The sequence below is a fragment of the Onychomys torridus genome, chromosome 11 (genome assembly GCF_903995425.1).
Source record: "Onychomys torridus chromosome 11, mOncTor1.1, whole genome shotgun sequence".
In the NCBI taxonomy this organism is placed as follows: domain Eukaryota; kingdom Metazoa; phylum Chordata; class Mammalia; order Rodentia; family Cricetidae; genus Onychomys; species Onychomys torridus.
In genome coordinates this window covers 22,973,687-22,999,847 of record NC_050453.1, presented here as the reverse complement: position 1 = coordinate 22,999,847, position 26,161 = coordinate 22,973,687, and the positions used below count along the sequence as shown (strand labels likewise).

Sequence of the window (26,161 nt, the reverse complement as noted above, 5' to 3'; positions counted from 1 at the left end):
CCCTGGAAGCCCACACTAAGAGGAAAAACTTTCTCAAGAAATTAGTAAAATGCTGGCTCAGTGGAACAAAGGGCTGACACTTGAGATCCAGAGTGTCTCCCACCATGGTCTAGCAAAGCCTCATTTTCATAGTCACCTAGATGTTCCATGTCTATGGTCCTCTCCACTGTCATCCCCATCTCGAAAACCTGACAGCCGGAGTGAAAGAATAGAGGTTGGATACTTCTCATTGGCCAAACATGTTACAAGGAAAGCTAGGAAATACAGTTATCAGGTGGGCAGCTGTGTGTCCAGAGCCAGCTTGTAGAGCCAAGAAAGAATGGGAGGGTAGATGGCTAGTTCCCTCTGCAACACTATCTGGGTGGAACAGGCTGGTGTGAGGGGTGTTTCCAGAAGGTGTGGGTTCCATAAAAACTTTTTCTTGGAGGCTCCCAGATGTTAAGTTAGTATCCTCTCCCCAGCCTCAATTCTCATTGGAAACTACTACTAAAAAGGCATCTCTTGAAGATTGCCGACTTCTTCAAGGAGCCCTGCTCCATGCCAGTAACCTTGCTGACAAAACCACATGAAAGGCAGGAAAGAGATCCGGTACCCTCAGACCGTTATGTGAGCATCTCAGAGGCTCCTGGATGAGCTACAGTTATTTCTTGGGTTCTGTTTTGTTTTCTTTTTATCTTCTTTAAATAACATGATTTGAGGACTTGAAGGGAGAGAAGCTTTTGCGTTGCTGTGACGACAGATTTTTCAGAGACAAAAAGGGAAAGAAGACGGCCAGTATTTTCCTTGGAGTTGTGGTTCTGTGCAGGGTTTCTTACCGCTAATAGTTTCTGTACAGTTAACTCACAGCTAATAGTGGAGGGCTACAGGGTGGAGACTCATGCCAAGCACTGGCTCCTCTATATGGTACAGGTGTTTTCAGTCAGCCCATTTAGCTGCTTCTAAGGGGTTTCTGCAGGGGGAAAAGCATCATAACTCTGGTTCAAAGAAAGAAAGTGAGAGGGAGGGGGAGAGAGAGAGAGAGAGAGAGAGAGAGAGAGAGAGAGAGAGAGAGAAAAGAAGAAGAAGAAGAAGAAGAAGAAGAAGAAGAAGAAAAGAAAAGAAAAGAAAAGAAAAGAAAAGAAAAGAAAAGAGAAGGGAAACAAGAAAGAGGAAAAAAAGTTGAGGTAATGTTGCTTGTGTAGCCAAGGACAAGTTTTATCTGGTTTCTGAGAACCACCATCCTGAGAGGCCTCACTACATGAATGAACAAAAGGAGAGAGAGTGGGATCTTTCGGTTTGGAGATAGGAGCACAGGTGGCGTGTTTTGGGCAAACACACTCTTTCCAGCTTCATCACAAAGCTATATCAAGTAGGTCATTGGTACTTCTTTTGACTCCTGTCTCAGGGTGTTCAGAAAGTGACCCAGCATGCTTTCTGAGGCCTTCGTATATTTAGCACTCTGATAATTTTTAACAAAAGTATACATGCCAGCTCTCTAAGATCCATTCATATTCAATAATTTAAGTTCCTCAAATGTATATGGAGTGACTTCATGCCCTATATCTGATGGGATGTGGGGGAAGGGGGGATGTTAGAAAAAGAATAGGCAAGAGGACTACCATTAGAAATTGTCAACCTAAGCAGGACTTCTGTAATTTACTAGACGAAAAACAAAACACCATTTTAAAGAGACTACTACTAAAATTTCTCTTTGGAGGATACACAGTGCTTAAAACATGCTTTAATAGCAATGCTAGAAGACAGACAATGAGCCCCTCCCCCAAGGAACACTGGTGTAGCTGGGATGCTCTGAAGAAGGGGAAGATATTGCTCATGCAGAAACAGAGCAGCTGAGGGAGCCGGCGCAGGCCTCTAATCCTAACACTGGGGAAGCTGAGACCGGAGGACCACAAGGGTACACCGCATGTTCTAGGCCAGCCTAGCCTCTCAACAAAACAAAACAAACAAACCAAATAAAAAAGAGGAAAGGAGAAAGGTCTGAGCTTATCAGGTGATGGTAGAAGCTCCCCATTTCACAGGAGAGGCTGCTCCTTCAGTCCCTTCAGATCCTCCACAGAAGACTGGAACACGTAGAGTTCTTGGGGTAGTTCTTGCCTTTGCTTGATGTAGAAACTGAGGGAGGGATCAGTCCTCCCATGAGAACAGCACAGAGAAAGACAAGTAGAGCAATAGAAACAAGGCCTCAGAGGACCACAAGGAAAACATTTGCAGAAACTGCAAACTGTGGACAACCTGACCCCCATGAGCTAGATAAGCAGCATTGTGTCCATATTTGTCTGAACTCCTCAGGGCTTCAAGTCCTTGATAGTTTCTATATAAATATCATGATTAGCAAATACCACCAAGCAGGTGAACATGAAGTATAAGCACCTTGGGGCCTGCTACTCAGGTGGAAAGACCAAGCCATAACCAAATGATAGGATGGGACTCAGCACCTCTGGGCTTCAATGAGGAGAATGCTTTTGCACTTGAGAGCAAATTCATTTTTCCTTAAGAACTTACTGATGGATCATGTGATGGATTCTAGACATTGCTCTGAACACTTTATTTACATTATTGTGCTCGTTCATCAGAACAGCCCTGTGAACTAAATACTTTTATGCTCATGTTATTGATGATGAAACAGGCCTGGGGGGTATGAAGGACTCTCTGAGACACACAGTTATTAATTAGTACACATGGAGTTGAACCCATCTGTCTGGTTTCTAATACCATCAGTTAAAATGGTTTGCACTGCAAAGATAATGGTGGAAAAACACAGGCTCTACATAAACTACACGTGATGCTGAAGTCTTGAGGAGAGGACAGAATGAGGCTGGAATGTTCAGGAAAGGTGACATTGAGGAAGGAAGAGTGGCCTGAGCATAGGTCCTGAGCAGGTGTGGTGGACCGCTGAAGCCTCGTCAGGAAGGGGAGTAGAGTGTAGAAGGAAGATGGCGCAGAGACAGGCTGGCCTTAGCTCTCCCAGGCATCAGAAGATGGTGCAGAGACAGGCTGGCCTTAGCTCTCCCAGGCATCAGAGTCTGTAGCTACTTGCCTCGTGGGACTCCCAACTCCAGGGCTGTCACAAACCTCAAAATCTACAGTTCTCACCTTCCAAGCTGTGCCACTGACATCTTCTGGAACGCTTTGTATACTTGTTTCCTCAGTGTGAAATGAGTGGGTTGGGCAAACTAAGCATTCTGTACAGTTCCTTTAAGTTTCTTTTTAAGCCAATAGTCTTATTTTTTTAAATTCACCAATATACTCATACATATTTTAAAAGGCAAAGGGAAAAATTAGAATTGTTAAAAATATCTTTCAGGATGATGGCCAGATTGCCTCTCATATCTGACAGAAGCTGGTCATTTACATCACAAGATACAGGCAGCAGGTTGATTTCATCCTCCTGAGATCCTGGGAAGACACAGGCCTGGTGTTAGCACACTGGGGGCCTCAGTCATGTGCCTGCAGTTGTTGGCTTATGTGAGTAGGTGGGCAGCAAGGCTGCCAGCAGAAGGCCTGGGGAGGTAAGAAAGGTGGATTTGGCAAGCAAGTCCCCAGGAAAGTCTGTCATCTGTTATTCTCCAGTTTCAGAGGCATCACCTTGGTTTTTGGTCTTTCTGTAAATCTCATAGGAAATTTAGAAGAAACATTATCTTTGGAAATGATATAAATGGTTGAGGTGTTTGGTCTTAAGTCAGCTTTTGTTATAGACTTCCTCAAGATACATATGTTAGAAGAAGAAAGAGGAACTCTCTCAAAATAGGAAGTGCTACTATCACGATTTGCTGGACCAGCACCATGGTTTTTGAAAGCAGCTCAGGCTGCTGCCCCTGCTTTTCTCCTTGGACTGGGGAGTTTTCTCTGTGTGTCCCTAGTACTGACAGCAAAGCATCTGAGCCAATCAGACTTCCAGTCAGACACACATGCGCACACACACACATACATACATACATACATACATACATGCACATGCATACACAAGAGGGTTCTCAGCCATCATGTACCATCCAGGGTGTCATGCAGAGTGAGCGGCTCATAGCTGCCTTCACACTCCACATGTTATCCAAAGCCAACTCTCTGCTTACCCATGTTTCCTCATTCACTCATTTATTCATTTTCAAGGCAGGGTCTCACTCCACAGCCCGGCCTGCCCTTGAACTTCCAGTCCTGCTATTTCAGCCTTCTAAGTGGTGGGACAAGAGGCATGGACCACCACACCTAGGTTCTCTCCTTTTTGGCTCAAGGCTGTTGAAGTTGGTATTTGGCAGGGTTAAAACAGAGTTTACTTGACGAAGAGAATCTGTCATTGCTATGAGATTCCTTGTGATTAGTATGGAGAGTCTAGGAAGAAAAGAATTCTTTCAAGACCAGAAAGAAACTACTAAGTAGCTGCCGGGCTGGAGCCTTTTATCAGTTCTGGGGGATTTCTGTCTGTATTCTTGACAGTTCTATAAACATTGTGTCTGCAATCACTCTGTTCCTTCCCAACCCACTTAGTCCTTCCTTTCAACTTCTGACGTATCCCTCAAAGTTTCAACAACCAGGACGTTTGTTTATTTGTATGTATTTACACTTCTGGGGAGGGTATTTTCAAACCTGCTTTTCTTTCACACTCACTTTTATAAAGTGTCCCTACGTATTTGTGTTGAGACCTGTTATTGCATTTGTTTCTTTGGTGACACTAGAACTTGGTGTCACTACTTAGAAACCTGGTGCTTCAAATGGGACCTCACTGCTCGCTCCAAGACCAGGAGTCTCTCTGACTCCCAGGCAGCTTATCTTCAGTAGTCAGCCATGCTTCCTCTCCTATTCCTGGCTCTAGTTCCTCATATTCTTCATGCCGTTTCCTTGCTTATAAAATGGAAATAATAAAAGTGCCCATCCCTTCGCATTGTTCTGATTAAATACATTACTGTACAGAATTCACTATCTAAAGCATCTGACTGTAAGAACTTGGCAACTGGCCCCTACTATGTGCATGAGCCATATATCTTGGTGATTGAGACAAAGGCCTTATTCACTCTTTTCCAAAGTTGTGTTCTTGATTTAAAAGGACTGGGCATAGTGGCCAGAGGAGAGAAAGCTACAGAATTTGGCTCTGTGGTTTCAAGCCTCAGTTAGCTTCGCCAGTTTAAAAGATGACAACAACAGACAGGAAAGGCCATATGCTTTGCTTTTAGTCCAGGTCTGGTGGGTTCGACACAGTCATTTGCATTCGAAGGCAATAATAGCACTGTTGTATTTATTTTTTAAGAAGAAAAGCAGGTCTCTTCCTCCCAGTTGTCCCATGGGAATAGTTTGGGGGCATGGGGACAAGCACACGGGACCACCACATCCTTTTTTTTTTTACCAAAAATGGATACATAAGACTTCAGAAGTTTAAAAATGGAGAAGCAGGGCAAAAGGTTGATTTAGGAGAGAGAAGGCAAGTTAATTTTAGACAAGTGGTTGTTAAGGAGAAAAATAAAGCATTTTATTTAGAAACATCTTTATGAAATTAGAAATGTGAAAGTCAGGGTAAGTGAGGTGAGGGTAATCTTAATGGTCTAAAGCCAGTCTCTAGAGCCATGTAAACAAATGTCTCCCTGGGGAGGCAGATACGGAAACAGAGCACGAGGCCCAGTCTTCTCACTTCTGGGTGGGGTATTTTTAAACCCACAGTGCATCTGAGATTGTCCTTTGACTTTTCTCTCAGAATCAAGCTCATGGATGCTACACACTGCTATCCTGTTAGTGGTCATTATGATCATCATCCTGATTTCCACGGCAGTAATAATGCTGAAAAAACAAGGTAGGTTTGGCAAAAAGGGGTTCTTACTGGGCTCCCAGTGGTGAGCAGAACAGACAAGCACAGGTCGCTCTCACTCTAAGCCCAGACTCAACGTCACTATAGCTTTCTGCCTGGGCCCCTGTTAAAACTACTGACTCAACACATCCTCGCTCAATTCTACCCAGTTCCAGTCTGTTGAGCCCCTATACCAGGTTAAGGGAATCAGTAGAGGAAAGAGCCACAAGTGTCTAATGTATAAGACATTATGCAGATAATTTAAATTCAGCACTGAGGTTTGACTTATACAGAAGTCTAATGGAATCGAAACAGGAGGCACACTCTACTGATACTTACTAGAGAAGAGGATTCAGAGAACTCTTGGATCCATGAAACATGTCCCAGGGTGGACTAAAAGCGGTAAGGCTGTGGTTCCAAGTTTAAATGCTTGATCTTTCTTCCAAATTGTCCTATGATTCACTATTTTGGGGCCATGCGCACCCTCAGCCATACTGACTCCCACTCACCCATCTGGATCAGAGAGAGCATCCTGACTCAAACACCCTGGTTGGCCTTCCCTTGGGGGGGGGGGGGGGGGCACAGAACACTCCGCTTGTCTCATCACCAAGCTGACAGACAGCTCATGCCATTCTCAAGCAGATCAGTGTGATCCACACAGTCTTCTCAGAAAAGCCCTTACCTCAGCACAGTGAGGTTGGTTTTGCTTATATAAGATGTGGAGCACAGCACAGAAGCCAACCTCTATCTCATTTCCTCCATCGAAGAGTTCACCGAGACAGCGGGGGAGGGGTGTGTTATTCAGATAAAACTTCTGCTGAGAGCTTAGGGTCTGAGAGTGGGTCCACTTAGTTTTCTTTATGAGAAAACAGTGAGAAATGAGGCTGAGAAAACAGATGAAGTTTCCCACGTTAGCCTAGCGAGCGAAGGTATGCTATCATGCCACACACATTCCGCACTGCATTCTGCTCAGCGCATGGCTGAGCTCTGAGGGAGCAGTACTTCCCTCCCCACCAAAGCCCACTTCCCCCACCCTCAAAACACATCCCCAACGTTTCCAGGCACCATTTACACCTTGTAACCCAGTGCCATGCAAACCTATGCCAAAATCTACATTTAGTTGCTGCGCCCACCACAAAACATTGCTCATGAGATTCTGTTGGCAACGTGTGGTGGTGTCTTCTCCAGAATGCTGCCTGACTCTGAAGAGCTTTCAGGTGGTTCTGGCAAGTTCATCTCCCGGAGAATACACTAGTCACAAGTGTGGACATTGGGCAGTGTGCAATGAGACAAGTCTATACTATACCAACAGCTGTTTGCAAGTCTGAGGCAGGATGATCACTCCAGCCTGTGGATTCTACACAACCCCTGAGCAACATAGTAAGACCCCATCCCAAAATAAACAAATGAACACGTGGGACTTAGACAACATCCAAATGCAGATTTTTGCCACCAATGATTTGTGTAACCAAGCAAACTTTCCACCAACTGCAAAGTGAGGATATTATGCCTTTGGTGGTATTGCAGAAAACACACAGCGGTTTTCCTGGATGACACATATGTACACACATACGTCTTTAGACAAATAAATCTCTTGATGTCAGTGGGTCAATGTTTAAGTCTTAAGCCCCACAGAGGACTACCCCAGGAGATTCTAGAAACAGTACTTACAGCAGGTTTAAAGTACTTGAAGTTAATGTCATGTTAGACAATTTGTTGCTTCATGTGAGAGCTAAAAAAAAAAAAAAAAAAAAAATGGGCCGGGCAGTGATGGTGCACACCTGTAATCCCAGCACTCGGGAGGCAGAGACAGGTGGATCTCTGTGAGTTCGAGGCCAGCCTGGTCTACAGAGATAGTCCAGGTCAGGCTCCAAAGCTACAGAGAAACCCTGCCTCGAAAAAAAAAAAAAAAAAAAAGAAAAGAAAGAAAAGAAATGGTTTATGCTCTGGTTTTACAACTACAGTATGTAAAGAACCCCACTGAGATGATTTAACCTGCTCAATGCAACACAGCAAATGCTAATGCTATTTCTAAGGCTAAGATATAGGGCTCAGATCTTTTTCATTATATCCAAAGACTTGGCTGACTTAGAGTCAAGTTGAGCTGGCTCCTCAAAATCTGTTTCTGTACTGAAAAAGAGGAGAAAGAGAGGGAGGGGGGAAGCAGGGAGAGAAAGAGAAAGAGAGGGGGAGAGAGGGAGGGAGAGAGAGAGAGAGAAGGAATCTAAACTATCTTGATTCAGTGGTCTTTTTTATTATTGGGACAGTCCTACCCATTCTAAACTCCACCCTGATCTGGCCTGATCTGGGAGTCTAGTCTCAATTTGTATCCCAGGTTGCACCTAGGAGGGGGCTGGGTAAGCAGGTCTCACTTTGAACACTAGGTGGATCTGAAATCAAAGAACAGTATCTCATAGAAATACTTCGCACCCTTCTACTACCCCAGCTGCTTCTGAGAACCTGAGAGCCCTACCCTCCAATTTTTCTTTTTCTTTTTCTCTTTCTCTCTGTCTCTGTCTGTCTCTCTCTCTCTCTCTCTCTCTCTCTCTCTCTCTCTCTCTCTCTCTCTCTCTCTCTCACACACACACACACACACACACACACACACACACACTAGTGAGATTAGAACCATCAGGCATGCCATACCCACCGAGGAAAATCACACTGATTTCATTATAATTCCTTGAACTTCCCCAGGAACGGTCCATCATTTCCTCACCAAGAACCACACCCTCAACTGGCACCTCCACCACACTCACATTACAAGACTAGGTATTTCTCCTCCAAACCGAAGTGTACTTCTTAGAGTTATTCTCTCAGTGGTGTGCTTCCCAGCTTTTGAAAAGGAGAAATGAAGTTAAGCAAGTTTGTCCTAAAGTCTATGGTTTCTTCTGGGCTGAGCTTCCATGGTCTCGGCCTAGATCTTGCAACAGTCCCTTGAAAGTCCTGTGCAGGTCAGTCCCTTCTTTTCCCTATCCTCACCTGGGTGTGATGCATGCAAGGAAAGTGTTTCAGTGTTAGCAAAGGTGGAGAGGGCCACTGTGGCATCATGGAGAGCCTTCTGAATACATTTGAAGTTACAAGGTCAAGTTATAGCGACATGTGAGTAGAATGGCACCATTTGAGTAAAAAAGAGGAAAACCTATAACTTAAATCCTGTATCTAAAACTGCGCCATCCAATATTTAATTGAACTACTATTAAGTAGCCATTTCTCGATTTCACTTGTCACACAGTTCAAGAGCTCGCCACTTGTGGCTATTAGTCTATGCAGAGGGAACATTTATGTCTTCACAGAAAGTACTCGATTGCCCAGAGATGGACATATGGAAAACTTTTTTAATTGGTTACTTCTGGGAATGAAATGGAGTTGGTAAATGAGGGAGAAGAAGTTATATGTTATAGCCTAATGTATTTCTATCCAACCTGACTTTTTATGATGAGGAGTTTCTTTATCATTTAAAAAGGAAAACTGAAATGTCAGCTAAGAACTAAACTGCTTCACAACTCATCAATTTGCAGAGAACCCAGGCTCTAGGCTGGTTTTCTAGACTGTGAGCAGAAGAATGGTACCACTCAACTGTTTTCCAGACATTTCCAAGTGGATCAACCCCCCTACAGCACCATCCCACACACACTAGCAAGCCCTCCAGAAATAGGGAGATGAGAGAGCTGTGAGTGAAGCAACATGTTACCAGATGGAGAATAAGAGAAGCACTATAAAAAGCTAGCGGTGGCCTCAGAAAACCTAGAACCCTGTTAGGGGAGCAGAAACACACAAAAATAGAGATTAAAGTAACTGAATTATACCGCAATTAAATAGCATCCAAAGCCGGGAGTTGCAGCACATCCTGGACATTTGTTCTCTGCTAGTGTAACTGGTATAAACGCTTTGCAGATATTATCTCATTTAATGTCTACAATAGTCTTATGAGAAAGGCATTTCTAATGCCTTTTGATGGTAGGGACACAGTTTTAGTCAGATGAAGTAACCAATCCAATGCTATACACAAGTGCATAGAGGCTGGGAGCTAGTGCATCCTTCTTGTGGCAGTGCTGGGGGAAGTAAGTAGAAAGGGGAGAGTAAAGGCCAGACAGGACTGAGCTGGGGGCTCACACTGAGGACTAGTGGAAGGTAACCACTGTGCTTCTTTACAGGTAAAAAAAACCACTGCCAGCCTCCAGCAGAAGAAAAGAGCCTAACTATTTATGCCCAAGTACAGAAATCAGGGGTAAGTTCTACACTCTTCTTGAGGTGTGTCTTGATGGGCCACCTTGAACACATCCATGGTTCTGCAGGGGTTCTAGAGTAGATGGAATTAGGGAAGCAGAAGTCAAGAATAAGAGCTCCCCGAAAAGTTATTGAACCTGTATCACTAGAACTCTATATTGCTTGAAATAATGGAAAACACTGGGCAATCTGGGTCATGTGCTTCTTCCTAATAATGAGATGAAGTTTGTAAAAACATGACCGTGGACTCTTTGCAGCTCTGGCATTCTAGGAGTCTGTACTGTATATCCTCAGACTCCCTTCCTGAAGGGTGCAGACTTGGGAAAAGAGGGGGAGATGTGAAAAGGCTATTGTGTGGCATGCTGGCCTGATCCAAATGAAGGTATCTGCATAGTACAATCAGAAGGAGAAGGAAGGCTCTTGAGGATTCCACTCAGTGTGTGGTTCAAACAAAAGGTGACGTAGTGAATGGAGCAGAGAGAGAAACAAAACTGAAGTAGCATGACCACTGAACTAAGAAGGGAGTGATGGGAGAACATGAGACATGACGGAGTCAGGGAACAGATGTGTTAGCAGTAAGAGATTGGGAGTCTATAGGATCCTCATTCAGTACTGCTATCTTCTAGATATAGTTAATTTTAAGGGGTTTTAAGCTCATAATTGGGCTATTTGGGATGGTGGGGGAAACATAACCTTGAGTAAAGATAATTGCATAATAATTCATTCATAAATTCATTTCTGAGGACCAGAAGGCAGTCCTGGGCAGATCTCTTTTTGCTGACTGTGATGGTCTGATGGGTTTATTACATCATTGTCTTACTTAGGGTTTTCTTACTGTGAAGAGACACCATGACCTCAGCAACTCTTATAAAAGAAAACATTTCATTGAGTCTAGCTTATAGTTCAGAGGTTTAGTCCATTATCATCATAGTGGTACATGGCGGCATGCAGGTGACATGAAGCAGGAAAAGATCTACATCTTGATATGCAGGCAACAGGAGTGGTCTGTCTCACTGGGCATGGCTTGAGCATATATGAGACCTCAAAGCCTGCCTCCGCAATGACACACTTTCTCCAGCAAGGCCACACCTCCGAATAGTGCCGCTCCATATGGGGGCTATTTTCTTTCAAATCACCACAATCATCATAGACTCCTATTAAGAACATACCTCCATTTAAAGACGTGAGAACCCCCAATGGCACCCTCTCACCTAAATGTTTGCTTAGCTGAGACGGAGTGTGTCTTTTAGAATTTGCTTCTCAAGAATTACAAAATGAAAAAAGTTAGGATTGCATCAAACCTATCGACCTACTTGAGAAGGAATTGCGTCTTTCAATTTGAGTCTTCCACCATAAAATGCCACCTACATGAAGCAACAAAATATGGCCAGTTCCTCCAGAAAACCTCTGTACCACAACTCCCTGTCTCCTCCCCAGAGATAACCACTATCCTGGCTTCTAGAAATACAAATGATATATTTCTTTTCTTGAGTCTCATAAAAATAGAGTCTGTCAGTATTTTTTCTGGCATCTGGTCATAAATTCATGCATGTCTTTGAACTCAGGATGCGTACATTCTCATTGGCTTATCAAATGTGTAAATATGCTGTTTTGTAATATATTTATTCCAGTTGATTATTAATAAGCATCTGGCTATTTCCAGTTTAAGGTCATTGTGAAAATTACAGTACTGAAATTCATATGAATGTCTTCTGGTGAATATGTCTACATGTTTTTATTGGGCACATACTGAGAAGTATATGGATTCTCCAACTGACTGTTTAAGACCAAATTGTTCTTCAAAGTGGGTGTCAATTTACTTTCCTAGTAAATGAGTTTTGGTTGTGAGCCTAGCCTTTAACGGCTGAGCCATCTCTCCAGCCCATAAATGAGTTTTAATAGTTGTACATGCTAGCCAAAATTTTTTACTATCAGCCCCCCCCCTTTTATTTATTATTATTATTATTATTATTATTATTATTATTATTATTATTTTGGAGACAAGGTTTCTCTGTGTAGCTTTGCGCCTTTCCTGGAACTCACTTGGTAGCCCAGGCTGGCCTCAAACTCACAGAGATCTGCCTTGCTCTGCCTCCCAAGTGCTGGGATTAAAGGTGTGCGCCACCACCGCCTGGCCAGACCTTTTATCCATACTAATAGAGGGTCTTATTATGGCTTTGTTTTTCTGGTAACAATTTTTCATATGTTATATTAAAATCACCCAACTTTCAAATCTCATACTCATTTACCTTTTAGTTTTAGACCTTTTTAACAAATTAGTATAAACCAAAAAGCCATTTTAGAGGTAAGCCCTTTAGAGGTTAGATCCATATCATGTGTGGATTTCCTTTGTAATTTCTCAGCAAGACCTACTGCTAAAGAACATTTCTTAATGTCATGCTAGAGCAATTTGTTAACCTCTTCCTTTACAGTTATGACTTCTTATAACCTGTTTGAGAATTTTTTCTCAGTCCTAGGTAATAAAAATATTCTTCTGGCATCCTCTTTCACATTTATTTATTATATTTATTTTATACTTGGGAAATATTTTGAGTTTGATGTAAGAAGAGCCAAGTTTCATTTTTTTTCCTCATGGATATAGTTGCACAGAATATTCCCTGACTGTATGTCCTATTCATTTTAATTTGAGGGTACATGTATGCACAGTTCTATTTGATGTTCTGTGTTCTGCTCCATTGTCCACTGGCTCAACTGTCTTGATTAAAGATATAAATTGTGATAACTGATAAAAACGAGTCTTCCCAATTGTTCTTTTTCTTCCAGAGCTCTTGACCAATTCTAGTGCTTTGATATATAGTTCAAAATCAGTTTGTTAAACCTCCTCTCACCAAATCTTGCTAGAATGGAAATTAGCACCAAATAGACCATTAAGGAGAGGAAATATCTTTGTTATTTTGAATCTTTCTCTATCCTTTCTATAAGTCTTATTTCTCTAAATGATGTTTTATAGTTTTCCAAATAAGACTGTATCATTCTAATTTATTGATTGGAGTTTTATACCTTGGTATATTGTCAACATTACCTTTTTCAAAAATTTTAGTTTCTAGTTATTTACTATTGACATACTTTTTTAAAAAATATTGACTTTGTATTTGAAACACTGTTGAATTGATTCATGAGTTCTTGCATTTTTTGCAGATGACTTTGTTTTTTTCCTATACCACTGTATCATCTCTAAAGAGTTGGTTTTTCTTTTTTTCTTTTTTTTTTTTTTTGTTTATAAACCACATAGCCCTACCCGATTTCCTTTGCCCTGGCTGGGCTTTCACACATGATGGTAAACAGAAGTAATGACACAGACATTCCTGTAAAACTCCAGATTTGAAAGGAAAGACTTTACTACGCCATCATTAAGCATATAGTTGCTGAAGTTTTCTTAGTGAGCTTTTTTACTGCTTTGGACATATTGTCAGGGCCTAGAGGTTACTCAAGAGCTAGAAGTATATACTGTTTTTGTAGAGCACTTGGGTTCAGGCCCCAGTCTGGTAGCTTACATCCACCTGCCACACCAGCTCCAGGGATGTGATGCCCTCTTTTGGCCTCTGCAGGCACTTGCTCTCATGTATGTGAACCTCCACACAAGTCAGCATTCCTTGCCACACACATATAATTAAAAATAAGATAAATTGAAAATAATATTATCAGGCTAGGCATGGAAGTCCATGCCTATAATCTTAGCAGTTAGGAGGCAGTCGCAAGAGGATAGCAAATTCAAGGCTAGCCTGGTCTATGTAAAAAGTTTCAAATCAACATGGGCTACCTACCTGCCTCAAAAATTAAATGGAGAGAGAGGGAGGGAGGGAGGGACAGAGAGAGAGAGAGAGAGAGAGAGAGAGAGAGAGAGAGAGAGAGAGAGAGAGAATATTGTATTGTCTGGGGCTAGAGGTATAACTCAGTGCTAAAGTGCTTGCTGGCAGTTCCAGTGCTGGAAGAGACGGGTGAGGCACAATTGTCTTCTATTCTTGGTCAGTTTATCACAAGCTGATGTCCTGTATTATCAACACACTCCTTGCACCTGTAGAGATGTTGAGACAACCTTCTGATTAGTTTTCCCTCATTTATCTGCCTCTGTAGGAGTCAAACCTATTTTCACTCCTGGAGTAGAACAAATTTAGTTAGTCCTTTAAAATATTGCTGGATTTTGTCTCCCTAACATTTTGTTCAAAGTGTGCCTTATACACACACACACACTCACTCACTTAGTTTCTGAGTGAAACTGGCCTGTCATCCTTCTTCCTCATAATGACTCCATGAGGTTTTGATGCCATGATTATGCTAACCTTACCAACAGATGAGGCTGAGCTCTTTAGGTTAGACTTCCATAGCAAATCATTACAAACGAGGTGGTTTAAACAACAAGAATTTAGTTTACTTCAGTCCTGAAGATCACAAATCCAAAATGAAGGTGACATACTGGCAGGCCCCCAAACCCTCTGAGATCTCTTGGGATAAGCCTTTACCTCAGTGTGATCTGGCGACTCCAAACTTGAGCAGCTGTTGGTTTGTGGTTGCACCACAATTTCTGCCTCCATCTTCACGCAACTTTCCTGTCTGGGCCTCTGCCTTCTCCTTTCCATCACTTAGGACGGACAGCCTTCCTACTCTGAATGTGGGCCCACTCTGACTCAGTCACCTCACCTTGACATTCTGACCTTATATATCTTATCTACACCTCTGCCTAGGCCTGAAGGCCAAACAGTGGCACACCCTGACTCTGGTGGCATGTATCTTTTGGTGGCTGCAGTTCAGCTCACCAACGGATGTGTTTTCTTTCTGTGATTCTCTGGAAATGTTTGGGTGGGATTGATCATATTTCTCCCCTTATATATTTGGCAGAGCTTTTTGGTGAAAATCTCTGAGATTGGAGTATCTTTGATGGAGGATTTTTTAATTATATTTTTATCATTCAACTTTATTCTGTATTGTACTAGTATTTAAATAACTATTTTCTCTATTTTTAGTGGCTATCCTAGATATTATAAAATACATACTTGACTTCTTCCTTTCTAGTTTTTGTTTTTTGGTTTTGTGGTTTTGTGGTTTTTTTATTGATGTTGTTTTGTTTTTTGAGACAGGGTTTCTAGCCTTGTCTGTCCTAGAACTAGCTATGTAGATTAGACTGGCCTCAAACTTAAAGGAATCCACTTGCCTCTGTCTCCCAAAGAGGTATACACCACCACTGTCCAGCACATCCCTGACTTACTAACATACATTTGCTCCTTTTATTCTTTAGACTCCAGTACAAGACTTTAACTACACTATAATTTTTCATCTTGATTTATGTTCTATTTTATTGTTTTTTAAAATTTGTATGTCTTTTAAATATATAAGACATTATTGCTTTACATATCAATATGTACAGACTTACCCACATCCTTACAATTTCCTTCATTTTTAATTCCAGCATTCAGAGGCAGAGGCAGGTGGATCTCTATGAGTTTGAGGCCAACTTTATCTACATTGAGAGTTCCAGTCCAGCCAAGGCTACACAGTGAGACCATGTCTCAAAAAGCAAAAACAGAACATAATAACACAGAAAATTAAACTGTTGGTTATCTGGCAGGAACCACTTCAGGACTTACCATGGCTCCTACCTTACACTGTTATTTCAATGGTTTCCATTCACAAAGAGTAGCAAAAATAAGTTATATACCTAATGTAGCTCCAATATGCTATCCCTGAAAATGTGAAAATCAGTGCCTCTAACTGAAGACATGAGAAACAAAAATGTGCTACAATGTTAAAATTGTGTTTAAAGTAATTCCTTATACCTAGATAAAAATTGTAAAGGGAAATTCAACAGCATTTTTTTGTGATGTTTTAGTACAGGTGATTTTTAGTACAATCTTCTTTGTAAAATTTCCTAATTGAATTAGAACATTTAGGTTATTTACCCCACCTTTCATCCCTACATTTATGTCTGGTCACCCTAAAATTCTCCCAACCAAGAGGAGAAGCAAAGGGTGCATCTGTGAATAAAAGTTGATTAATAAACTGTTTCCATCTGCTCTTCACCTGTCTCATCCCCCAATCCAAATTCTTTCATTAAATTACATTTTTCTACAAACTGTGGTATCTGAAAATGTACAGCGATTGAGATGAACATCTCTTTTCTGAGATGCTAACAAGGGATGAAGTTGCCTTGGAAGATTGTAAGCCCCAAGATGTCATTCTGGGAGTGGCTAGCAAAGTGAACTCTGGGGAAGTTTGGGAGAATCCCAACTTTCAGGGAGGAAGTCACAACAGTCAGCTAAGGAGCTTCTGAACTTGAACTGCTTTCCCAGCTGGATGGGGAAAGTTGGATGGGACCCATATTTCTGCTCAACTAATCTGTTTCCTTTGCTTCTCTTGTAGCCTCCAGAGAAGAAACTTGATGATGCCCTGACAGATCAGGACCCCTGTACAACCATTTATGTGGCTGCCACAGAGCCTGCCCCAGAGTCTGTCCAGGTGAGCATCTCTGCTCCTCTTCACTGAATGTCTGGTGAGAGGCAGAGAAGAAGGGGATGAAGGTTTTTGTTGTTGTTTATTTATTTTAGGGTAGAGTTGAAGTGAATCATATTGGTGAGCTGTGGACTAGGAATGTAGTCTAGACCACACAAGCAGCAAGGAATGGCTTGGAGTCATGGTTAGTTTGGACTTGTACAAAAATTCTTCATTCAGGCTCACAGGCTGTGAGCCACTATCCACTGACTAGTGTTTCTCTGAGAGTCATCAAAGGACTATATCTAAAACATCTGGCATGCTTGTTAAAAAACAATGAACAGGTACCACTTCTCTCATCCACATTTGGATCTCACTAGCCCCTATAAGAACTCAATAATTTAGACCTCTTTTGGCTTCCCCAAACTGTACCCCACGAATGACAGCAAGTAGAAGAAGAGGAAGATGGAGAGAGAGAAAAGAACTGCTGAAGAATATTCAATAATGGGTATTTTTTAGTGATGTTTTAGTACAGGTGATTTTTAGTACAATCTTCTTTGTAAATTTTCCCTATTGAATTAGAACATTTAAGTTATTTGATTGTCAGCTTGATTAGATTAAGAGGTACCTAAGAAATTGGTAAAGCACACCTTTGGGTGTGTCTGTGAGGACATTTCCAGGGTCAATAGATGGTAAGGGTTCTTACCTGATTAACAGGTTCTTGATCCATGATGTACTCATAATACAATCATACTGTGAGGAAGCAGTAAGGCCTAGCTGGAGAGAGGAGTTTACCCATTGTGTCCTTGAAAGAAGATATATGTTTCTCTGGTCTCTTTTGGTATCCTTCTCTACTGTTTCCTATCTGCCATGATGTGAGCTCTCTTGTCTTTTTTTCCCCTCTGATTCTCCTTGCCCTAAGAGAGGTCTGTTATATTCCTGTGACCAAAATACCTGAGTGAACAACTTGAAGGGAAATTATTTTCGGCTTCCAGTTTCAGAAGATTTGGTCTATCCTGTGGGGAAAATGTGGCAGAGAATGATATGGCGGATGTCCTGATTTAATGGAGTTTCTTCCAAAGGAGAAGAAGAGGGAAGAGAAGGGAGGGCAGGTCAAGGCCAGTCTTCAGGTAACTGGGGACAAATCTCTCATTTCCCTGACAGCACATGTATGCTTGGAAGAGAGATATAGCCCCATTTGCAGGCAGGCACTTGGAGAGCTGAGTGCTGGCTTTAGCAATGCCAGACTGTGATAGACTCTAAGCCCAAAGCTGTGAACCCTACGCCTTTCCTTTTCTCAGGGAATGCTGCTTCGTTCATTGCCTGTGAACCTCTCCTATCCATTCCTTCACTCATGAACTTCTTCTTTGCCCACAGGAACCAAACCCCACCACAGTTTATGCCAGTGTGACACTACCAGAGAGCTGACCCCCAGAGACCCAGTGAAAGGACTTGTTGAAGGAAGAAGAAAGGATCAAAGTACACACTGAACTTGGCCCTCAGTTCCAAGTTCTCCGTGACAGACACCGCACATCTGTACCCTTCTCCAAACAATTCCCTGGTGATAGATCTGCACAGGCGCACCTGTGAAGTAGACAAGGAAGTGAGGCTTCCCAAGTAGTCAGCCTGCTCTGCAGCTGACACCAACATGGAACAGAGATCCCTTGATAACAGCGTTCTATCTTTGCTGTAGCAGATAAATAGATCATGCGAGTTCAGACATCTCACTCTATGCTGGGTTGGATAACAAAACCCAAAGACAAAAAGCCAGGACATGAAACATCTGTCTCAGATGGCTAAGCACAAGGCACAAAGTCTGGAGATGTTTTCATTTTTGGCTCTCTGTACTTTACTCTAGAAGCTGATCTTGATTACCTCAAGACCTGATCAAGCCTCTGTGACTCGGTTTCTCTCTCACCTTTGGATGAAGAGGGAGTGAAACCAAGTGGGAAGAAGAATGAATTCTTTGTTGCCTGGGGTCATTTTATAAAAGAACCAGTATCTTATTTGCAAAACTCAAGCTAGTAAGTCAATAGACTAAAGACGACTTTGGAGTCGAAAGCTTTGAACAACAGGATGGAAACCATCCGAGGTTCTTCAGAGTGTAGTTCTTCTGAGTGTAGTTCTCGGCAGACAGCCTTCTGTTTGCATCAAAGTAGCAAATGTTTGGTAATGCTGTGATAAAGTAACCTGGGATATTCAGAGGAACTTGTCCCACGGAGGGTTTTCACTTCTTCAAAGGACTTTTGAACCTAAGTTCTCTGTTTACTCCCTTGAGAAAAAAAACCCTGGATCCTCAAGATTCTCCCTCTATTTGTTCTAAGCCCATTTTACAACCCAGGCCTCTTGTGGAACTGTAGGTCTACCAGGTACTTCCTATTCACTGTATACCTCTCCATACTAAATTTATCTTCAAATAGAAAATTAAATTATTTTGATTGAACAGTTTCAAATGATTGTATGTACAATCACTTAGATAACAAGTTGTAGGCAGAAAAGGTCTTTCTATATAAAATCCTATTTTCTTCATGTTATCTGCCCTCAGAGAGGCCATCTTTCAACTTATTGTCCTTCTTGCACAACTTTGGCAAATACTTTAAGAAATATCTATTGTGGAGCTAGGGAGGGGTCTCAGTGGATAGCAGTACTTGCTTTGACATCAGCAGGATCTGGGTTCAAACTCCTAGCATCCATGTAAAATGACAGGCATGACTGAATGTGCCTGTAACACAGAGGCAGACAGGTCCTAAGACCTCACTGGTTAGGGGGCCCAACCTGTCATAAAGGTCAAGTCCCCTGAGAGTGACAGAGGAAGACACTAACATCCTCCTGTGATGTTTTCAAGCACACCCACCTATACACTCACATGCATGCAACACACACACACACACACACACACACACACACACACACACACACACATACACACACATACACATACACACTACATATACCTGCACATGTGTTTTAAAAAAAAAAAAAGAAAGAAAACCTATTGTATCATTGCATAACAAAGAACACCAACTGCCCAGCTCAAAACTCTGATGTCCCATTGCCCTGTACCTTTCTGTATTTAGAAAATTTACAGTGTAAGTCATGTTGCTCCATGTATCCTATTTGGTGGTACCAACTTCTATAAAAGTGTTTCTAATTATAATCAACAAAAGCTAACTTTGGATTTTTTATGTAAGAAAAAAACCTATTAAAAATGTGTCAGTTGGTTCAAATAACTACTAGGATTTTCTGAAAAACCTTCTTTATTAGTTAGGGTTCTCTAGAGTAACAGAACTTATAAAATGAATATATATGTATATATATACATACATATATATATATATATATATATGATTTATTAGAATGATTGCTGTCCAGATAATAAAACAGTAGTTGCCTGTGAACAGAAAGTCCAAGAATCCAGCAGTTGCTCAGCCCACAAGGTTAGATGTGTCAGCTGGTCCTCAGTAGATGTTGGAATCCTGAAGAAGTAGGCTCTAATGCCAGTGGAAGAATGGATACGCTAGCAAGGAGAGGGTAAGCAGGCAAAGAGCAAAAGTGTCCTTCTGCCATGTCTTCCCACCTCAAGATCTGGATCAAAGGCATGTGTCTTCCCACTTCAGATCTGCATCAGAGGTGTCTCTCTTCTTACCTCAAAGGTCCAGACCAGAAGTGGATTCACTCAAGCAAAAATAATCTCTGATAGGTGTGCCCTCCATGTCTGGATTGTAGTTCAATCCAAATTTAGTCAAGTTAACAACCAGAATAGCTATCACACTCCTTTGAAAGTAAAGAGGGTAAAGGAAGAATAGGCTGTGGTTAGGGCCATAGGTAAAATTGCAAAGCTACTCTACTAGGGATTACAAAGCTACACTGGGTGCCACTATTTTATAACCATTGTCTACAACATTGGGCATAGACCACTCACTGCCTTTTGCTTCTGCTGCACTAACGACATGATAATAGTGGTTGTTCTTGCTGCATTGTCCACCACCAAAATGACTGCTCCCTCCTTCATCTTTTCATCTCTAGCTTCTAATTCCAAGTTTGAAACTCCAGAGTGGCCAACCCTAGCTCACATGTCCTCATCTTACAAAATTTGCTATCTGGAAGCTTCTACTTTTGTAGTGGCTGGAAAACTCTACCTTTTATGAATTAGAAAGTTCCCCAAACAGAAGGGAGGATTAGATGCCAGGCAGACCAAAAAATATGCCCTTCATATTCACTATATGCCCCTTGTATAATCTTAGACCAAAGAATTTCATTAATTTGTTGAAAATGTCATATTTGTACAACATATTTTGATTGTATCCATCTCAACTGCCTTTCTACAATTCCCCTAGGAACCCATTTTCCTTCTGACTCAATGTCCCCTTTTTTATTACTGAATCCAGTTAGTGCTTACCATGTGAGAATGGGTGTGGAGTCATCCACTGAGGCCTGGGCAACCTATCAGCAGACACATGCTCTAAGGAAGAGTAGTTGCTCCTTCAGTAGCCATCAACTGTCAATAACTCATCAGCTAAGGGTGGAGCTTTGGGAGATCCCTCTCTCCATGGTGGAATTTTGACTGGTTTGATCTTATGCAGGTCTTATGCAGACAACCACAGCTGCTTGTGAGCCAATGTGTGCATCAACCATATTATATCTGGAAGACTAGCTGTCTGTTCTGAAAAACCATGGAGCTACTCAGAATGGGGGTGCATAAAGTCTATAATTATGAGCTCTCGTTCATTTACTGCAATTCAGATGGCTCTAGAAGATCAGCTCCTAACAGTTGGGTTTTTCCTGTGGCTGAGTTTTACCTGATGGAGATGCAGACACTGAGAAGGAGATTCCATTCCCAAACTTTCCTGAACCCCTAGACTCCAGACCTCGCTGAGGATGGAGGCTATGTCTTAGAGGCATTCTTTTTGGCCACCCATCCAACAGTGCTTGGCCTCCTCCCCCACCCCCAGAAATCCCACACCTGGCTTGCAGGGGAAAAGGAAGAGAACCCTTTCCAGTACTATACTTGTGTGCTTCAATCTTCCCAGAATGGCCCTGAGTGAGTCAAGCTCACCTTTCCCTCAGGCAGACAGTAGTAAAGCAGAGGCTACAGTGACAGAATTCCCCGTGTTTCTCTTCCAAGGTTGTTTCCTTTTGACCAAGCACATCTGAATTCTGCAGAAGCCAGAAGGAACAGACCCATTCTCGGTTTGAAGAGGCTAGTGCTCAGATGCCTGGGTGGAGTCCTCAGCTTCTTTTGGAGTGGCACAGCCTGCGTGTGATGGTTACAGGTTGGCTGGGGAGACACTGGTGCTCATAACCCCCCCTAAAATTTATGGTTCTCCCACTTTAAAAAAAAAAATCTTTCTATGCATCCCATGTCAGATTTGAAATCCCAGTCCCCTGATTCTGCCTTCCCATTGCTAGGATTACAGGTGTGTGTTTCTAGTTCTACTTTTGGAAGATTAATAAAATATAGTTAATCCACCAAGAGATGCTCACTTTAGTATTACCTGTCTTAGTATGGCAGTGTGTCTGGACATGTTTCACAGCCCGTGTCTCCGTAGCTTTGTCGGTGAACACCTAAAGTGGCTGCTTTGGTAGCATGAGTTGTGAGGCTTTTTCTTCCCCAAGAGTGAGCCCAGGGCCCCTCCCTCTGCTAAAACCCAGGATCCACCTCCTTAGAGAGGACAGAACTCTGTCTAAAGAGCGCTTGATTTTGTCACTGCCACAGTAATCCCCTTCTGTGAATTCCCCCCCCCCCCACACACACACACTCCCATCCTAAATTCCCCTTGTAGAGAAATCTGGAGCCAGATTTCTCGACTGACATTTGGGGCTGGGCAAATTTTTGTCACTATGGACTGTGCTGCTCATTTAACAGCATCCTTGTGCTTTACCCACTAACTGCCAGTAGCATCTCCTCTATTCCCCCCTTCTCTACAAGTGAAGATATTATTCAAAGTAGGGCACTGCCTATGGTCTCAGGCCCGGAATCTGAACCCCAGCAATGAAAAAAAATCAGTGACCCCAGATATTACTAGATTTTGCCAAATGGGCAAAATATCCAGTTGAGAACCACTGACCCCTAGACCTTTCCTTAGCTTGTAATAAACTAAACACACTGTATTAGTCAGGGTTCTCTAGAGTAACCGAATTTATAGACTGAATCTCTCTATACATATAGAAGGGGGGTTTGTTAAAATGACTTACAGGCTGTGGTCCAGCTAATCTGACAATGGCTGGCTGTGAATAGAAAGGTCTAAGAATATTCTTGAAAACCAAGAACAGACATCACAAGTCCACCCCTTGTTAATTTGACACACAATTATATCTACTTTTTCTGACTAATTTTCAAATTAAAACAATAACCAGGTCATTAAAGTGCCTAAACATGATATAACATGCACAATCCCAAATACACTATATATTAACCAGGTCATAATTATGACTAACATGATATAATTATTCTTCATACAACTACAGATAAATTATAAATCTAGAGCAGGCGGCAATGTCCCTTGATGGACATTCTTTTAGTATCTCAAACTTAAATATGATAACTATTAATATTCTCTTAAATTATGTTACATCGCATGATAAAGAAATTGAGGAAATAAAACACAAATATCTGTAACAAAATACAACAGAAACACTCATGTCAACTATAAGCCTCATTTCCCCAACTGGTCAGGCCTTAGCTGGTATTTATAGCTACCTTCCTCCACTACCCATTCTGTATTTCCTCCACCCTTAGCAAGAGCCTCAGCAGGCTTTGACTTTTCCTGGAAGAGTGACCCATCCTTCATTTCTGATGGGTCTGTGTTCTTTGACATCCTGCCTGAATTAGGCTGTTGTAATTTAAAACTGACTTTGATCACAGGACACAGTAGCACCAAGAGACACCCTAAAGGGTCTCCTGCACTCCACACATAATCTTTCTTACCTCCAGTGTGGAGAAGCAATCCAGTTTTACCCATGGAAATCTGGATCAATCACCCCTCCTAATATTGTTATTCCTTTCTTAGCCTATTGGTTTAAGGACATTAGAAGCCCTAAGTGCCCAGCCTGAGCTTCCAGTTCAGTGGAATGTTTGTTGTGGCTCCTGGCAGAAGTGTTCCTCCCTCTAGAACAACAACTTCTAGGCCAGCAGAACTTAAGGTCACAGGAACAGAAAGCAAAAATTTTCCTAGTAGCTCACTAGGATTGATAGTGGAACTGTTCCCTTTTCCACCCTGTGATCTCTGGACCTGTGGATCCTGGCTTTGGGAGAAACTATATTGGACACTGATACAAAGCAGTATACCTCCTTCTGGAGAACCCTGCCCCAACCCTCCATGTTTCTGCCACCTAACTGACATCATAACTGTGTCTTTAAAAGGCCATTCCATGCTTCTATCAGGCCAGCTGCTTGAGGATGGTGGAGAATATGGTAAGGCCAGTAGAGTCTATGATCATTGGCCCACTGTCACACTTCTCTGGCTGTGAAGTGAGTTGCCTGGTCAGAAGCAATACAATGTGGAATACCATGATGGTGGATAAGGAATTCTGTAAGTCCACAGATGATGGTTTTGGCAGAACTATTATGTTCAGAAAAGGCAAATACATAACCAGAATAAGTATCTACTCCAGTAAGGACAAAGTGTTATTTTTTTTCCATGAAGTGAGTGGTCCAATGTTATCAGCCTGCAACAACCAGGTCACTGGCTGGTCACACCAGGTAATGGTACCATATCTGAGTCTGAGTGTTGGTCTCTGCTGTTGGTAGTTTAGAACTCAGCATCAGCTGTAGCCAGGTCAGTCTTGGTGAATGGAAGTCCATGTTGTTGAGTCCAGGCATAACCTCATCTCTGTTACCATGGCCCCTGGTTCATGGGCCCATTGGAGTGGCTGGGGAAAGAGACTGACTCCCCACAGAAAGGATCATCCTACCTACTTGATTGTTGAACTTCTCCTCAACTGGAGTCACTTTTTTATGAGCATTTACATGGGATACATGTATCATCACAACTTTCAAACATTTGGAGAGATCCGCATGCTTCTTCCCAAATGTCTTTCTCACCAATTTTCTAATTATGCTCTTTCTAGGTCCCTAGCCATGCAGCCAATCCATTAGCTATAGCCCATAAATCATTGAGCAGTTTCACATCTGGCCATTTATTTTTCAAAATAAAATGTAGGACTGTTTTTACTGCCCAAAGTGCTGCCCACTGTAACGATTTTCCTTCACCAGTGTCTCTCAGAGTTGTTCCAGAAAGAGTTTGTAATGCTGCAGCTGTCCACTTCTGGGTGGTGCCTGCACAACACACAGAACCATTAGTAAACTAGGCTCTAGTCTTCTCCTCCTCAGTCAAGTGATCATAGAGAACACCCTGTGAGGCTATAGATGTATATATGGATGAGATAGATGATAGATAGGTAGATAGATAGATAGACAGATATAGAAAGATTCATATATATACATATATATGTGTGTGTGTGTGTGTGTGTGTGTGTGTAGATAGATAGATAGATATAGATATATAGATTTACTATATATTATATATGGGGGGTACTGGAATGACTTACAGGCTGCAGTCCAGCTAATCAATAATGGCTAGCTATGAACAGACAGTCCAAGAATCTAGTAGCTGTCAGCTCCACAAGGCTTGATGTCTCAGCTGGTCTTCTGTATATGTAGGAATCCTGAAGAAGTAGGCTCCAATGTTAGTGAAGGAATGGATGTGCTAGCAAGGTGAGGACAAGCAGGCAAAGAACAAAAGCTTCTTTCTATGTCCTTATATAGACTACCAGCAGAAGGAATGTCCCATATTAAAGGTTTATCTTCCTGACTCACAATTTGGATTAAAGGTGCATGTCTTCCTTCCTCAAAGATCTGGACTAGAAGTGGATTCACCCACTCCAAACAAAGCAGAAAATTTCTCACAAGTGTGCTGTCCATTCCTGGATTGTAATTTATTGCAGATATAGTCAAGTTGACAGCCAAGAATAGCTATTATAGTGGGTCACATAACACCCAGATGATGATGGACAGCTCTGGTTGCAGGGTATCTTCGTGTCCCATTATCAAATATTCAGTTTCCTCTAAGGCCTATTAATAGACCAAGACCTGTCTTTCAAAGGAAGAAGGATTGTCTACAGATGATGGTAGAACCTTGCTCCAAAATCCTAAGGTTTCTTCTGTAATTGACCTATAGGGGCCTGCCAAAGGCTTCAAACAGCATCCCTATCTGCCACTGACACCTCAAATAACATTGTGTCTGCTGGATTATATGGTCCAAATGATGGAGCAGCCTGCACCACAGCCTGGATCTGTTGAAGAGCCTTCTCCTGTCCCAGGCCCACACAAAGCTAGCAGCTTACTGAGTCATTTGGTATATGGGCTAGAGAAACACACCCTAGTGAGGAATGTGCTTTCTCCAGAATCCAATTAGGATACTAAACATTGTGCTTCTTTCTTGGTAGTGGATGGGTCCAGGTGCAATAACTTATCCTTTACCTCAAAAGGAATATTCTTTCATACCCCACGCCACTGGACTTCAAATAATTTCACTGAGGTAGAAGACCCTTGAATTTTGGTTGGATTTGTTTCCCATCTTCTGATTCACAAATTGGTTACTGATGAGGTCAAAGTGCTAGTTACCTCCTGCTCACTTGGTCTAATCTGCATATTGTTATCAGTACAGTGCACCAATGTGATATTTTATGGAAGAGACAGATGATTGAGATCCCTAA

At 42.0% G+C, this 26,161-nt stretch overlaps 1 protein-coding gene across 2 annotated transcripts in view; it reads left to right on the top strand.

The window, feature by feature from the left end:
* Positions 1-17,872, top strand: part of Slamf1 (signaling lymphocytic activation molecule family member 1) — a 32,844-nt gene extending 14,972 nt beyond the window's left edge. For both annotated transcript variants that reach the window (XM_036201849.1, XM_036201848.1), the window contains exons 4-7: positions 5,681-5,776; positions 9,928-10,001; positions 16,376-16,471; positions 17,822-17,872. In XM_036201849.1, the coding sequence (XP_036057742.1) occupies positions 5,681-5,776; positions 9,928-10,001; positions 16,376-16,471; positions 17,822-17,872 (317 nt within the window). The remainder of the gene's footprint in view (positions 1-5,680; positions 5,777-9,927; positions 10,002-16,375; positions 16,472-17,821) is intronic.
* Positions 17,873-26,161: the final 8,289 nt, after the last annotated feature.